General features: G+C 35.5%; 1 protein-coding gene across 1 annotated transcript in view; it reads right to left on the bottom strand.

Annotated features, from left to right (window-relative positions):
• ITGAV (integrin subunit alpha V) overlaps positions 1–17,139 on the bottom strand; it is a 92,526-nt gene that overhangs the window by 19,346 nt on the left and 56,041 nt on the right. Inside the window, exons 12-18 of the mRNA XM_043577244.1 lie at positions 16,806–17,008; positions 11,833–12,024; positions 9,534–9,579; positions 8,070–8,177; positions 6,295–6,353; positions 4,639–4,793; positions 2,820–2,957 (exon numbers count right to left, since the gene is read on the bottom strand). Coding sequence (XP_043433179.1) covers positions 2,820–2,957; positions 4,639–4,793; positions 6,295–6,353; positions 8,070–8,177; positions 9,534–9,579; positions 11,833–12,024; positions 16,806–17,008 — 901 coding nt within the window. The remainder of the gene's footprint in view (positions 1–2,819; positions 2,958–4,638; positions 4,794–6,294; positions 6,354–8,069; positions 8,178–9,533; positions 9,580–11,832; positions 12,025–16,805; positions 17,009–17,139) is intronic.

The following is a 17,139-nucleotide window of genomic DNA, read 5'->3' as shown; positions in this document are numbered from 1 at the left end:
TACACTGAAGAGAAAGGATTTAGCTGGCATTGGTGTAACCACAGTATTAAAGCTATTAGAAAAATAAGTTTCAGAAATGGAAAAGCACACAGCAATGCCTTCCATTCATAGGGAGCTAAATCTCTCTATATTTAACATCTTGCACAGGGTACGAACTTAATCTACATTTGCACAAATAAATGGAGGGCAGGGAAAAAAAAAGCCACTCTTCCTACAGAAAGCACTCTGGTCTCTTAACTGCAAAGCATTAGGCTACAGAGAGGGAAACTCAACAGCTGCCCTGTCCATTACAATAGCCACCAGTGAGCCACATGTGGCCTCTGAGCACTTGAAAGGGGTCTCGGGGTAGCTGAGAATTGATTTTCAAATTTTATTCAATTTTAGTTAATTTAAATTTAAATTTAAAAACTGATACTTAATTCCATTACTGGAAAACTGTTAGTATGTTAAGACAACTTGGGTATGTGAATCTACTTCTTCAACTATAAACCATATGAATTCCAAATACAGAAAAAATATTTAGCATCTGAATTGAGATGTGCTATTATCATATAATACATTCTGGATTTTGAAGACAGCAAAAAATAGAATATAAAATATTTCACTAACAATTTTTACATGGATTATGTGCTGGAATGACAATAACTTGGATATTGTTATGGGCTGATCTGTGTCCCCGCCCCAAAATTCATATGCTGAAGTCCTGAATGTGATTTTACCTGGAGATACGGTATTTAAAGAGGTAATTAACATAAAATGATACCATCAGGGTGGACCCTAATGCAACACAATGTATAAGGAGATTGGGACAGACACACGCAGAGGGAAGACCGTGTAAAGACCGTGTAAAGACGAAAGGAGAAGGTAACCATTTATAAGCTGATGAGAGAGGCCTCAGAAGAAACCAACCCTGCCAGACACCTTGGTCTCAGACTTTAAGCCTCTAGAACCATCAGAAAATAAATTTCTATTGTTTAAAACAAGCCACCCTTGGGGCGCCTGGGTGGTGCAGTTGGTTAAGCGTCTGATTTCAGCCAGGTCACGATCTCACGGTCCGTGAGTTTGAGCCCCGCGTCGGGCTCTGGGCTGATGGCTCAGAGCCTGGAGCCTGTTTCCGATTCTGTGTCTGCCTCTCTCTCTGCCCCTCCCTCGTTCATGCTCTGTCTCTCTCTGTCCCAAAAATAAAAAAATAAAAAAATAAAAAAAAGTTGAAAAAAAAAATTAAAAAAAAAAAACAAACAAAAAACAAGCCACCCAATCTGTGGTTTTTCATGACAGCAGTGCTAGCAAACTTTATATTACTAAGTTTAATTGCACCTGTTTTCTACCTTAAGAAAATGTTGCCAACTAGCAAATTTAAAACCACAAATGTGGCTCATGTTAATATTTGTATGGAACAGCAGTACTCTATGGAGAAAGTGTGGTAAAACAAGTGGGTAATATGACCAGTGAAATGAAGGACCCATCTTAGAAAGAAGTAAATAATGGGAACAAAGGATGGATAATTAACATAGAAACAAGATTATATAATAAAGCTAAGCATGCATAGAGAGCATGCCTCTCTTGTATACACAGGCACTGTTGAAACATACGTAGGACGCAAAGGACACAACAATGAAGGAGAGCAGGAAAGGAAGCTAGCTATTATTATTAAAGTTATTATTTCTCTCCAAGGGTTTTCAAAAGTTATCCTACTTACTTAGGTAACTTTAAAACTGGATTGGTATTAAAGAGACTGGTGATCTCAGTAAGCTACTCAAAAGTAATGTTAACGCTAACAATTCTATAATTATAAAGAGAAAATAATCGTAACTCCTATATCAAAACACATAATGTAAAAGGTCAAGTCACAACTTTTTCAAAAAGTATAAAACTGAATGACAGATCCTAAAAGGCTCAGATGTTCATTATAAAATGGTTAGTTAACAAAATACTGTATATCCATTAAAAATAAGAAATATACATAATATGAACTAATAAAGAACTACATTTTCAAGTTCTATATTGCTGGTGGCAGAAAGTATATATATACATTATATATGATACAATGTGTACAAAGTAAAAAATATAAATTGTTAAAATATAAAAATAATTGTTAAAATATAAAATATAATAAAAAATAAATATAAATATATAAAAATTGTTAAATAATAAAGACTTAAAATATATTTTAATTCGCTTTATGTTGCCTTACACAGTCTTCTCAAATTACAAATAAAAAAAAAGCATGAGACCTTAGTAACTTAGACAAAGAAGATATAACAACCTAAATTTAGGGTAAAGTATTCTGTGGGAGTAGAACTATTAATCTAACAGTATAAACATGCAATAAAAAAGCGGAAGAAATAGGAAATGCAATATCTGAATACATGGGTTTTACACAGGACTTTCTTAAAAATATTGTAATATAGTCTTTAAGAAATTTTGTTTGATTTGATGAAAAGAATGACTTCCATACTACATATACATATGTGTATACATATGCTATTTTTTACAATTAAAATGTAAATCAGAGAAAACATAGATATAAAACTTATTCAGCAAAATACTAAAATAGTATGTAAATACATTGGCACTTTGTTTTCCTTGAACTATTTTACTGTTTTATGAATATGACCCTGTCTTTCTCTACATATAACTAAGTTCTGAGTGGCTTCAAATATCTCTGACCTGAAAATTCAGATACCTTCCCCTCTGACTTTGACTAGAAACCAACATTTAAAAAGCAATCCCTTATGATATTTAAAAATATGAAGTGTAAGACTTTAAAAAAATTAAAGTATAAAATTAGTGATAAGTGGAGATAGTACATACAGTACCTGTCGACTAATGTTGGCAGGAGTGAACTGGTTAAGGATAGGTTGCAAGCCTGTCACATCAGCAGCTGTTCTGTAATCCAACCGATACTCCATAAAAACAGTAATCGGAGTGAGTTTGTCTCTAAATTCAGATTCATCCTAGAAACAGAAAAGCGTCCAATCAATGATAACATCAGTCTACGACATCAAAGTATCTGGAAAAATCTGTAAGTGCACAGTACAAAGGCAGCCATGTTCGACCTTGATCCAATTCTACCAAAACTCTGAAAAACTACAATATATAAGAGTAAGAATAGAATGTCCAAAAAGACTGGTTATTCAGCAAGGACGCTTAATCAATTTTTGTTTATAATACTTGATTCATACAAAAATATACAAGGGCACGTTAATAAAACAGGCACTCCATAGCCAATAGAATTAGAACATTACTAATAATTTTTCTAAGTTTATTTATTTATTTTGAGACAGAGAGGATGAGAAAGGAGGGAGAGATTCCCAGGCAGGCTCCACATGGCCAGTGCAGAGCCCAACACAGGGATCGAATCCATAAACCAGGAGATCATGACCTGAGCCGAAACGAAGGGTCGCATGCTTAACTGCCTGAGCCACTCAAGGTGCCCCAAATATTACCAATAATTTTTAAGTTACCCATGTACTCCCTTCTCATTTCTTCCCTCGGCCTTTCTTCTCAGAGGTAACCACCATTCTAAATTTTAAGTACACCATTCTCGTTTATTTTCAGTAGTTTTACCACACTGTATATGTCCTTAATATGTTCTTCTGTTTGCTTTTCCTTTTGTGTTCATTTAAAAGTGAGGCCATGTGAATTTTTCTGTAACTTGCTTTCTTTTTAATAATTTTTTAAATGTTTTTATTTATTTTTGACAGAGAGAGAGAGAGAGAGACAGAGCATGAGCGGGGGAGGAGCAGAGAGAGAAGGAGACACAGAATTCGAAGCAGGCTCCAGGCTCTGAGCTGTCAGCACAGAGCCCAACACGGGGCTTGAACTCACGAACCGTGAGATCATGACCTGGGCCGAAGTCGGACATTTAACTGACTGAGCCACCCAGGCGCCCCTCTGTAATGTGCTTTCTATTCAACATTCTTGTTAAGGTTTATCCATCCTGTTGCAAGTAGCTGAGGTTAACTTTTACTGTTGAGTAATATTCATCATATAATAATAACCATAATGTATTTATCTATTCTCCTATCAAAGGTTATTTGGATTGTTTTTGTTTTTGCTTTTACCAAAAAAACAATGAATATATATAGATATATTCACATATACGTGTGTGTGTGTGTGTGTGTGTGTGTATTCTTCTATATAATGGCAAGTAGGAGGCTCAAGTCAGACCCCTGGCTTGCAAAAGTCCCAGATGAGTCTGAATTCCTGTGCCAGTGGTATCTGCAATTACTGTTCATCCTTCCCCAGACACTCTGGCTCACGTATTTGCACACAAGTCACAAGTCAAATTTTGCCAATGTAGTTTTTTAACTGATTTTTTATTTTTATTTTTTTTTGGACCGTGGGGATTTATTTTATGTTTTGAGAGTCTAGCAATATTTAAGAAATAGGTTTGTTATAATTTATTCAGTAGCAATGTCGCAGAAAGACCAGTTGAAATATCCAGTTTGTAAGGAAGAAAAATCCATTACTCAGGTTTGATACATTAAAAAGCTAAACTTCCTCAAGTGTATTCTTCTGTGTTTTCCTTTTGATTTAATACCCAAAAATTCACACAAAGTGAGAGTCATTTAGATGAAAAGGAAAAAAATTAGTAAAAAGTAAAAGACGATGAAGGAGAAAAGTATCTCTTACCCGCAGATATGCTATTAGTTCCTCACACTGCATCTGTCCCCCCCTTGAAATAGTCATGTTCTTGGAGTGACCTGGGGACCGGTTATGGAGAAATAGTGCTCGTCGAATTGCTCCTTTTTGCTTGAGTTTATCCAAAAGAAGCTCCACCTGGAAATCTATACAAAGGATTTATAACTAATATAATCGTTATGAACACCTATCTGTCCTAGATAGCTAGAGTTTTCATGTAAACAAAGATATTTATTCCTTAAGAAGCAATTTCCTTATAATTCACTAAAAATGTGTATACATTGTATTGAGACTACAACATATTAATCCTGAATATTTGCTAATTAATAATTAATCCAACTATCCCCAAAGTAAAGCCACATATTAATTCATACAATAGATAATGATGGTAGTAAAATAACTATCAGATGCAAGGGGAATTTTTTCTTTTAATTTAGGCCGAGAGGAAGAAGTTCAGAGCACGAAATATATGTGAATTACGACTCCCGCCATTAACACAAGTAGCAGCAATTTCCCACTGACTGCGATTAATATTTACTAATATGCACCCATATTATTCTATTAAACACTATGACAAATAAACAGTTTGAATCACCTGCAACTACTACTTTTAATGAAGCTACCGTATCAGACTGTCAGATAAATATGTCCCTCGTGAAGCAGGTGACCTAATATAGTTGACTAGATCAAGAATTCTATTAAAGCAAACATGCAACCAATAGTCTGAAGCACGGTGTTAGGGTGACTTCCTTCTAAGATTCAGCTCTTCTTTAAGTAGTGTCTTCAACGTTAAAACCAAGTTTCTAAGTTTCTCTAAATGTTGAACCTCATGTTAACTTTGGGTTAAAATGCAGGGTGATTTTGCTTCCAATTCTGTTCTACCCACCCACACCACTCTCCTTGTGTCTCTCAAACACACTAAGCATGCTCTTGACTCAGGCCTCTTGAAATTGCCATTTCCTCTGTGCAAAATACCCCTCCAGACATTCCCTACAGGTCTTTAGTCATCTTCCAGGGACCCCACCTTGCCACTCTATGTGAACTTCCATGCACACACACACCCAGCAAACTCAGTCCTCTTCCTCTGCTTTGCAGTGGCTTCTCAGCACTTGTCACTAACAATGACCAATCTTGGCTACTTAGCTCTCCTGCCTTGCTCTCTGGACCATATAAACCATATGTTGGAAAGGAAGAGTCAAGTTAGGAATTTGCCGTGTGGGTAAATTGGATGGCCCAAACTTTTTCTCCGACTTCCACTATATCTAAAGCATTTCTGCTGCTTAGATTGCTGGGGGTTTCTCTGAGACATAAAATATGAACTTTTCAGTAGATCATCTATTTATAAACAATGATACCTATTTCCCCTAGAATTCATTTATCTCTCATTGGCAAGTGTTTAACTTTCTGAAGGCCATCTTTACCATTCAATGGGCTATTCTGTTCACAATGTCAACAAATAAATATGTATTTATATCTGAATTAAGAGTCAACAAGGTAATCATGTTGCAATGCTAGGTGCCTTTAAGCATACATATCCAAATAAAGAACAACGATAACAACTATTTGAGTAACTATTCAAATATCCTGAAACATTTTTAAGTGCTGTATATGCAGAATCATTCTGTAATTTTTCCATAGAATACTTACTAATTTTCGTGGGAAGTGCTCCTTTGCCATCTGCCTTTAAGCAGAACTTGACATTAAAACTGTAGAGAAATAAAAATATATACAAATCCTGTAATCCAGTTTAAACATATTGCTGAGTATCACCCCCAAATCTCATATTTCTAATGCACAGTTTATATAGTGAAGCCTTTTATATCTTTCTTCATGTCATAATAACATTCTTGAAACATGAAACACAAAATACACAGAATGTCCTAACTCATCCTTCAGTAATTTAAGCACCTTTCCTTTCATGGTATCTTCATTTCAAAAAAAAAAAAAAAAAAAAAGAATCTCTGAACCTCCTCTCAAATTTATAGAACCTGTGGATAAATCTAAGTGAGAGAAAGGATGGGCCAGACGTAAAATAATCTCTCTCTTTTTTAAAAGCCCCCACCAAGCTTCCTTTAATTAGAAAGCTCCTCTAGAACGGTGTTCTTCATGATTTCTTAATGGGTCATGAAATCAGTTCAGTGGGTTGTGTCAACCAATATCTTAAAAAAATAAATCAAATAAATAAAACTGACTGAAGGGTAAGATTTCATGGAACTTTTGTTTTAATTATACACATGTATTTACTGCATTATGATACAAAATGTATTTCATACAATGTGCCATAACCAAAAAGATACAAAAGCTACTGCTCTGGTTAGTATATTCAAAGCTTTACAGTTATTAGCATACTTTTAAATATATTACTAGCAATTTCACAGGGGCAGGCAGGGTGATTGAAGGGAAGGCCATAAAACTTAAAGCTAAAATCTTGAAAACTTCACTGCCAATCAATATAAGATAAAATGTTACTAAATTTTTAATGCAATCCAATGAAAGAAATAAAATTTCGAAAAATGTTTTCTAATAACTATAACAATTTGAAGACAAAATCAGAATTATTTTTTCATTAGCCTCTTAGAAGTAAAATTTTCCCAGCTTCTAATCATTCCTCACTGCATCTGTAAAAGTTCTTTGATTTTTGAGTAACCAAGGAACTTAAAGAACAGTGTTCCCCAAAGTGAGGTACTCTTGGTGATTTTATTAGTATATGGGCCAAGGTTTTTCTTAATTTTATATTTATTTTGACATGTATGAGAAAGGTACTGGGGTTTCTCCATATTATTTTAAAATATTTTTAAGTAAAACATGAATTGATTTAAAGAAAAAAATTATTTTAATTATAAATACAGGTAGAATGAAAGTATAGCAAAAATCATACACTAGCAAAAAATAGCATACAAATAATGAAGACTTGAGAAACACTGGACTAGAGAAGAATTCCGATATTAAACTTACAAAAAATTGTATTTTTCTTTAGAAACTAGTTAGGGGACACGAAGAACAAGAAGAACAAGAAGAATATTATATTGGTAATATACTACTTATAGATTTAATATTATTTAACATTTAATAATATTTCATAATAATTAAATAATGTATTTTTCATACAACTGTTCATGGGTCAGTTTAGAATCAAATAATAAATGAGTTCTGAGATCTTATTAGCTTTTTTGTCTTTTTTAATATATTCATTGAGCATGCATCATTTTTTTTAATGAAGTTTATAGTAGTTTGTAGCATATTTTTAGAGCCTTCTACATATCTACTCTGGAACAACATTTCTATAATCCAATCTATGAAAAGAGAGTAATATACACAGAAACTGTTCTGCAAAATTTCAGCCCCCCCTTCATTTTCAATTGTTTTCATAATGACTGTACCAATAATAACAATAGTAAATATTATTAAACTAATGCCCTTACCAGGAAACTTTGAGATCTGTCCCAGGCAATGGGCAGGTTTTATTGTCTTGATTTAAAATGCTAGGGTACACTTCAAGGCCAGCATTTACAGTTATAACTGGTCTGGCCCTGGTTTAAAAAAAGAAAGAAGAAAGAAAAAGAAAGGAAAGCAAAAAGTTAGTTACAATATTAGACTGATCTAAGCATTTTAGGTTTACATTTTTTGTATATATAACAACGTTTGCTAAAGCATTGTTTATAACAGCAAAAGGAATAAAAACAATCTGAACACAGAATGACAAACTGTCCCTGTTTGCTGAAGACCATCCTGACTTTAGCACTAACAGCCCCACATCCTGGTAAATCCCGCAGTTCCAGGCAAAGCAGGACAAGTGGCCATCCTATCTGAACTCAGTCCACGAAAGCAGAATGGTTAACCACGTTGTGGGGTATCTACCTAACGCAATGCAATACAGTAGGGGAAATGAGTGACATAAATCCATCTGTGTGGATACGAGATGATCTCTAAGATATATCCAATATAATTTTTATATGACAGGAAAAAAACCCACCATGTACAAAGGATGCATACGCAAACACATACACATAATTTTTTAATGCACAGAATAATCCTGGTAGGGTATACTCATAAACTAGTAACTGGCGTGAAAGGAAGTATGTTATTTTTGTTTATGTCCTTTCTGATTGAGTTTTTACTACATGCATTTTCCTATATGTATTACCTTTTAATAGCAATTTTAAAAACTGAAATAATAAATTAAAATACATAGTTTTCCAAAGTTCAGATGTACAGGTTTAAGCCCTGTATAAAAATATAGTAGGCTCACGGCACTGTGCCTACTCAGTCATGATAAATGATTGGGCACACGTGGCCCCAAGAGCCACAATCAAGTTGACCCAACATAAATTCCATTACACAGAACTCAGGTTAGTTATTCTGGCATGTATAAACATAGCCCATAAAAGTGTAAGCATCTTCATCTACTTGGGATGCCAGATGATAGTCTAAAGCATGAGGAATTGATTAAATATAGAGAATAACTGAGAATATGAATGAAGCTGAGAAATACAGGTTATGTGGATTTATATATATTGCTCTAATAAAAATATTGATTTGGGAAGTCATTACATACTGCCCTGTGGTCACAGAATGCTGTGGCATAAACATCAAGTTAACTTCTTGCCTTTTAGAGGAAAATGTAAACTCATATAAATTTTAAAGAGAGATTTAAAACACAGAAGAACATCTTTGAACATAATTTAAAGAACAAAGAGAGAAAATTCTGAATGCGTTTCTAAATAAAAAAATCTACACCTTCTTCTGCTTTGGGATTTCCTTGTATAAATGCTGACTGAGCAAGGCTTGACTAGAAAGAACAAATTTTATCATTACTTCAAGAAAATTAAACTGAAATTCAAACAGTGGTAATATTCCTATATTACAGGATATGGAAACGTGCTCACCTGTATAATACAGCTCTATCTACACCAAAAGCTCCTACAATTAAGTCTTAAAAGAGAGTAGAAAAACATGTAAATAATAATAATAATTTTTTTAATTCATATACCATTCTATAAAACTTTCAGTTCATGTGATAAAGATTTAGACATAGTCTCAAAACTATTCTTCATTAAATGGTTGTAAGATAGTATCTCAAAGGCAAAAACAAATGAAAACTCTAAATAAGGTATCAAATGGCATACACTCCACATAAAACTAATCTTTCATCCAGGGAGACAAGAATATTTTTAATGGATACTTTGTAAAGATGAGAATCTTTTTAAAGGGTACTTTATAAAAATTAGCAATAATAAGGAAGTGTATATCACCCAAATGCATATACCCCTCAAAGGAAAAAGTTTTATAAGTGCCTGTGGATTTTACAATTTCATTGCAAAATTTCATTACAAGTCTAAATTTCATTATAAATTTTTCCCTTTGTTACAAAAACAAAACAAAACAAAGCACATTACATATACATAGAATACTTAGAAGGACAGCAGATGGCATTCAAATTAATAAGAACAGAATACATTAATTTTTATATGCAGCTGGTACAATGGGTTCGTGATTAAGAAAATATGAAATAAGAGCTCTATTTCACAATATACCCAAGGTAAATCTGAGGAAACCCTTTCTAAGCAGACAAGTACATAAGGAACCATAAAGATGGGTAGATTGGATTACCTAAAAATTAAGAACTTCTTTATGCCCAAAAAGCAAATACGACAAACTGAGATATGTGTGTGTGTGTGTGTGTGTGTGTGTGTGTGTGTGATGTGTGTGTGTGTGTGTGTGTGTGTGTGTGTGTGTGTTAAGGGGTTACTATCCACAATATTTAAGACACTGTCCTAAGGAAAAAAAAAGAAAGGAAAACAACATCCCAATAGAAACAGAGCAAAAAAAAAAAAAGTAAAAAGGGAATTTACAAAAGTAAATACATATAAACAAAAATGCTTACCCTCCCTGATAATTAAAAACTATAAAGTAGAACAAAGTAACATTTCTACCTATCATATAGTTTAATATTATTTTTACAAAAACAACAGATGACCCTCAGTGTAGGCACCCATGTGGGTAAATGATTGCTCATTCTGGTGAATGCTTAAAAAGAGCTGCAAAACCTTCTTTTTGAGGGAATGGGATTATAATTTGATGACATGTATCAACAGATTTTTTTTTTTAAGTGCCGTATCTTTGACACAGCAATTCTAGAATTTTGTCCTAAGGAAATAATCAGAGGTATGCACCAGAATTATATGCAAGGATATAAATGCCCAAAAATAAACTTAAGTAAGATCTGATACATTTGATAGAATGGGAAAAATATAATTCATATTTAGAAGAATAATTAGCAATATGGGGAAACATTTCTGATACTTTGAGTGAATAAATATGCTATTAACAGTGCCTAAAGTATAATTCTGTTTTGTTAAAGAACTATATATGAATGCATTGGAATAATGATTGAAAGATATGCTTTGCTGTATTTTCTAAAAGTTCTATAACAAATATACTGCATTTATAACCAAAAAATCTTCTGAAATAACAGTAACAGACAAGAATCACATTCCTGTCCTATTTCCAAAAGCACTTCAACACACTTGTATATTGGGCTCATACGAACTGTTTCAATAATAAAGGTAAATCAAATCTTCTGCATTATATCTCATTTAAAGAGTGGACCCATTATGACCAGATCTGTTATAATACTCCAAAGTATACAATTGCTAGAAAAAGGCCTCTGTTCCTGTCCTGGTTCAAACCAAAAGGCAACCTCAGGCAAATTACCTTTCTCAATCTTTTCTCATCCATAAAAATGGCATAATAACAACCTAAGCTAGCCTATATGCTTCACCAGCCTTACTGGGAGAATTAAATGAGATAATGTATCTTTTAACAATCACAATGATTAGTCAAGTCCATAAAAATGTTAGATGATTAAAAAATACAGGAGACATTTAAAATGCTAGAATGAACCTTCAAAGTTTTGTCTGACATTTCATTACAGAGTTCAGGACAACAAAAGAAGAAACTCAGAGTATATGTTTTATATTGGAAGCTCCCAGGAAATACAGCTGTCTTTGTCTCATATCCCCTTCGGTGATGAGAACAGTGCCTTAAAGAACATAGCAGGGGTATGAACAATAACTGAAGTATTGAACTGAAATAACTTACGACGTAAATCCAGACAGCAGTAACAAATTATTCGCTATTAGGACTGAACAACCTAAGAAATTGTATGTATTTCTAGGAAAGCACCTGGATATCCATTTCTGTCTATATCCGTGGCTCCTTTCATTGAATAGCCAAAGCTTGGTGGCATGCTTCGAGCAGCCCACTTCCCTTCAAGGATTTGAGACGGTACTGCATTCAAGCCTGTTAATCTTCCATTGAAAATATAAACAATTCCTTTTTTATCTTCGCCCCCATAGGGAGCAGCAATGGCAATATCTGTGGGGAGGAAGGAAGGGAGGGGGTAGTTTGGAGAGAAACAAGAAGGAAGAGAAGGAGGAGGAGGAGGAAGGGAGAAGGAAAGGAGAGGAGGAGAACAAGGGCAGAGAGAGGGAAGTCTTAGTGTTACTATTTATATGGCAAAGATCTTAATGCAGTTATCTTCCTTTCAAAAGTTCCCCTTACAGCACTTTGCTTTTAGGGAGGACCTCCATTAGTACCTGTTTTTTGCCAACTGAAAAAAATCTGAAGAGGATTCGCTTTTACAAAGAAAAGCAAAACTAGCATTCAGCGTTTGTTTTACAATGAACCGTTCTAAGAGTTGCCTGCTCCCCGAGCAGCAGGAGGGGCACCCTGAGCTCCTTCCCTGGGAACCACAGCCAACTTCTCAGCATCAAGCTGCCTGTAGCGCTCAACGGTGCCTGTGAGCATCTATGCTTTCTCTCAACTTATTCTTTGCATCCATTAGCAAGATGTGTCCTAAGGTATCACAAAACCCTGAGAGTGGTTACTTTTTGGGTCTGGGAAATTTGGGGGGGTTGGAAAATTTTTCTATATACATCACATTAATGATAATTGCTTCTTCACTTGAATACCACTTCTGCTAATGAAAGTTTTCATGGGAAGGCTCCACTTTCGGAGAGCAGGGCGAAACCTGTATTCATACAACCCACTTACCACAATAAATACTGATTCAAATCTAATTCAAGGAGATTAAAGCAAAACTATGTCGAAATGACATTAACTTGGAGCCAGATATTCTGGGTATGACCTTGAACAAATCACTTAACCTTTCTGGACCTCAAAATACTTCATCCTTAAAATGGAAGGGAGGGGACACGTCAAAAGATTCATCTAAGGTTCATTCCAGCTCTCAAAACTCTAATTTAGGTGGGCATGGTTTTTGTTTTTTGAAACTGCAGTCTGGCTCAGAAATTTGAAAGTTAATGACTTCATCTCCATCTTGCTCAACTTATATTAAGATAACACAAGCAAATAAGAAGTTTGAAATTCTTCCAAAAAAGAAAAACGAGAGACAAATGGTCACTATAACCTTTTGAAACTCTGAAATACATTACAAATATGCTCACTTCCCTGTCTCTGCTGGTACTATCCTAGACAAGCCATTCTCATCCTTTCCCTGGAGCCCTAAAGCAGCCTGAGTGGCTCCCACTTCTGTTCTTGCCCCTAAAATCCACTCTCCTCAAAACGGCCAAAGGTTAATATGCCACCTTCGTTCTTAAAATCCTTCATTTCCCAAAGCATTTAAACACTACCTGATTTGTGTAGTCATTCCACCAGTGCTCCCCACCCTCCCCTACCACGCCAGTTCTAGCCCTCACTCACCCTTCCTACCAATCCTGACCTTTTCCTCTGTTCCTTAAACACACCAAGCTAGTACCCATGTTTGGATTTACACTTGCTGCTCCCTGTGCCTTAACAGCTCTTGCTCCAGGGCTTTTCAAGCTCTGCTCCTTCTGTTTATCCAAATCATAGATCAAATGTCATCGTATCAGAGAGGTTCTTTTTCCCTGACAACAAAGTCATGCACTCTCCCTTCTCACTTACACTGTCTAGGCACGATCACGTTAACCTGACTTTTTTTGTTTTAACCCACAGCCTTTATCACTACCTGAATTTCCCCCATTATGTATTTACTTTGTGGGTCTTCCATGAAACACAGGCTTCACAAGAGCAAGGATGTGTCCATCTTGCCTGTAACAGCCACTATGCGCCAGTCATTCCAAACTGCCTCAGTTATACCTTCCCATACACAAACTGCTTCCAACCTCCGTGATGCTGCATCTCCTGAGACACCAGAAACCTTGATCACTTATCTTTAATGTAAGAGCATTATGCCCAGCATTATCCCAAACACGGTGATGATTGCCTTCTAATGTTTACATAAAAGTTGCCCCTATTGATGCTAAATTCCTTAAGGACATAGATGGGCTCTAATTTATCCTGTCATTTTTAGCACTTGGAATAGGGCATGGTGTGCAGTAAGGACCAACTAAGAATTTGTTATTCTTCAAAAAAACAGTAGTATTTAAATTAAATAAGAGTCCTTCTTTTTTCTTTTTTAAGTTTCAAAGGTAGGCATAACTTCTAAATTAACACAGGCATTAAGAACGCATTTATCAAAGCACCTGGGTGGCTCAGTTGGTTGAGCGTCCGACTTTAGCTCAGGTCATGATCTCACGGCTTGTAAGTTCGAGCCCCGTGTTGGGCTCTGTGCTGACAACTCGGAGCCTGAAGCCTGGTTCGGATTCTGTGTCTCCCTCTCTCTCTGCCCCTCCCCACACATGCTCTGTCTCTGTCTCTCAAAAATAAGTAAACGTCAAAAAAAATTTTTAAATATATATTTATCAAAATGTAATTTCCCAACAGAAGACAACTCTAGTGTTGAAAAACCATTTAACAAAAATTATCTTTAACTTTTCTAAACTTCTCATTATTTTATATATCCTAATTATCTTCTTGTTTTCTTGGCTGGCATCTGTCCAGTCTGGAAAGCCCTACTTTTTCACACAACTGATTTCTTCCTTTAATCATTTTAGTTGCTCTTTTCTGTGTTTTCTTCCCCTCTTTCTGGAGGAGTATTGACAAAAACTGCACCTTATACATAACATATACAAAACATAACTTCACTGTTTTGTTTTCAGTGTCCCTCTTAATGATACCTAAGGTTTTCATAGTGGGTGTAGGTAGAAATGGGGGAATATAGGATGAACAGCTTGACAAAGGGTTAATGTCATCAGGCTTACACAAAGAAAAGATCCAGGTTATAATTAACAGTTCATACTATATATATAAAATATAGATACATATAAACTGTAAGTATATATAAATAGTTGCATAAATACAGATCAGATCATTTTCCACTCAAGATACCATGATTCACAAGCCACTATTTGAGGCAATAAGACTCCAGGAGAAACTTGGGGAGAACAAAATCATCTTTTCTGGTATCCAGAAAGTAAAATCTGTTTGTCAAATCTCTGTAAAACTTCATTATTTTTTATCTGTTGTTTATAATTATTGTATTCACTGGTAACACAGTTCGATAAAAATATAGAAAATGGAATGAGCTGTTGTCCAGATCATAATACTGAGGAAACTTCCTTTAAAGTGGCTGGAATACCCTTAAGGCAAGGTGATGGCAAACATGCCAGGCTCTCCCCGAAACCCCAGAGACAGCGGCCCTGCTATAGCAAGGCAGAACCTCAAATTTGGCCCTCTGTTTTCTAAGTCGTTTTGTTATCAATAAGTAATAGCTTGCTCTGTACTACAGTATTCTTTTCAAGTTCTATTTTAAACTTTATACCAGAGTTCCTTTGATTTAAGTTCTCTTGGTAGTACAAATCTTTAGGACTCTATTTTAGGCAGCAAGATGTTTCTGTGAACAGTTCTTACTAACAATGAAAACATCTAGAGCTAAGGTTAGAAATGACACTCCCAGTCATGACACAGAACTACCCATGAGGTAGGAGTAGAGTAGTCTTGAAGCCTAAAAGGTGTTTTCTTTTTCCACCACAACTTGGAAGATATAAAATTCAACTGTATTTTTGAAGTTTTCTCTTTAACTTATAACTTTAAATTTTAAGGGGCATATCCCTATATATGATCGATTATTCAAAAAACCAAAAGTTCAACTTTCTATTCTGAGAGTTTTGTATCAGTATTTCTTTTTTTAAGGGGTGCCTGAGTGGCTCAGTCAGTTAAGCGTCCAATTTCAGCTCAGGTCATGATCTCACGGTTTGTGAGTTCGAGCCCTGTTTCGGGCTCTATGTTGACAGCTCAGAGCCTGGAGCCTGCTTCAGATTCTGGGTCTCCCTCTGTCTGCCCCTCTGCTGCTTGCACTCTGTCTCTTGCATTGTCTCAAAAATAAATAAACATTAAAAAAATTTTTTTTTAAATCTTGATAATTTATAATCTATATTTTACTCTAAGTTAAAAGTCACTTTGATTTTTAAAGATATCTACAGATATTGGAGTGCCTGGATGGCTCAGTTGGTTAAGCAACCAACTCTTGATTTCAGCTCAGGTCATGATCTCACGGTTTGTGAGATAGAGCCTTATTTTGGGCTCGGAGCTGACGGCGTGGAGCCTGCTTGGGATTCTTTCTCCCTCTCCCTCTTCCCCTGTCCCATTCTCACACACGCCCATGTGCACACATGTTCTCTCTCTATATATAAACTTAAAAAAATAAAGAAATTATTAAATGGGACTATTATAAAACAATGAGCTTATATTTTTTACTTGCCCTCACGAAGGGAGTTATAACATCCTTCAGAACTCTCAGGACTTCTCAGATAGCCACAACAAAGTTATGGCTTTAAAAATATTAAAGGCAAACTGTACCTCTAAGGGATACAATTAGAGTCAACATTGCCTTGACAATGTGCCTGGGTGCATTTTTTACATTTGTATCCAAATGGACAGTAGAGGGCACTGCTGCTAAGCAGGACAGAGACAACAAATCACCAGCTTACACTGGGCTCCCTGGGAATGCAAATTTCCTTCAGAATTTAACCATTCCAAAATTCTAATTTGAGGCTGTATGAATAATAACTTATGAGAATAATTTTTTTTAAAGTTTGCTCAGATTTTTAAGGAAGAAGAGCAACTGTCGTTTAACTTGGAGTCACTATCAATCCAGTGCTTCCTTCCAGGAAGGAGGTTTGCTTGTATGAACAACCACAGAGGAAGGTACAAGACTTTTCCAGGTAGACACAGAAAATTATGGACCCACAATTACTGAACTTTGTTGATCTTACCATTGAAGCCATCCTGGTCCAGATCCCCCAAAGGTGCTATGGCACTGCCGAACCTCGCAAAGACCTCAAACCCATTCAGCTTGGTCGTCTGGAAGTCTCCTGAAGGTCTTTGCAGGGACACTGAAACCTGTCCCACCTCTTGGAGTTTGCCATCTGAGCCACGATCCATGAAGAGAGGGGCTCCAATAAACACATCTGCATAACTAAAAGAGCAGAACCTCTTTCACCAACGCAAGATCAAATTCCACCTGTTAATAAAAAACTCAATTTCCCTCTTTCCACATCTCTCATAACCAAACTAAAGCAAAAAATCATTTCAAATTCAAATCTTCCT

The sequence above is a fragment of the Prionailurus bengalensis genome, chromosome C1 (genome assembly GCF_016509475.1).
Source record: "Prionailurus bengalensis isolate Pbe53 chromosome C1, Fcat_Pben_1.1_paternal_pri, whole genome shotgun sequence".
In the NCBI taxonomy this organism is placed as follows: domain Eukaryota; kingdom Metazoa; phylum Chordata; class Mammalia; order Carnivora; family Felidae; genus Prionailurus; species Prionailurus bengalensis.
This window is presented reverse-complemented; position numbering and strand designations above follow the sequence as displayed.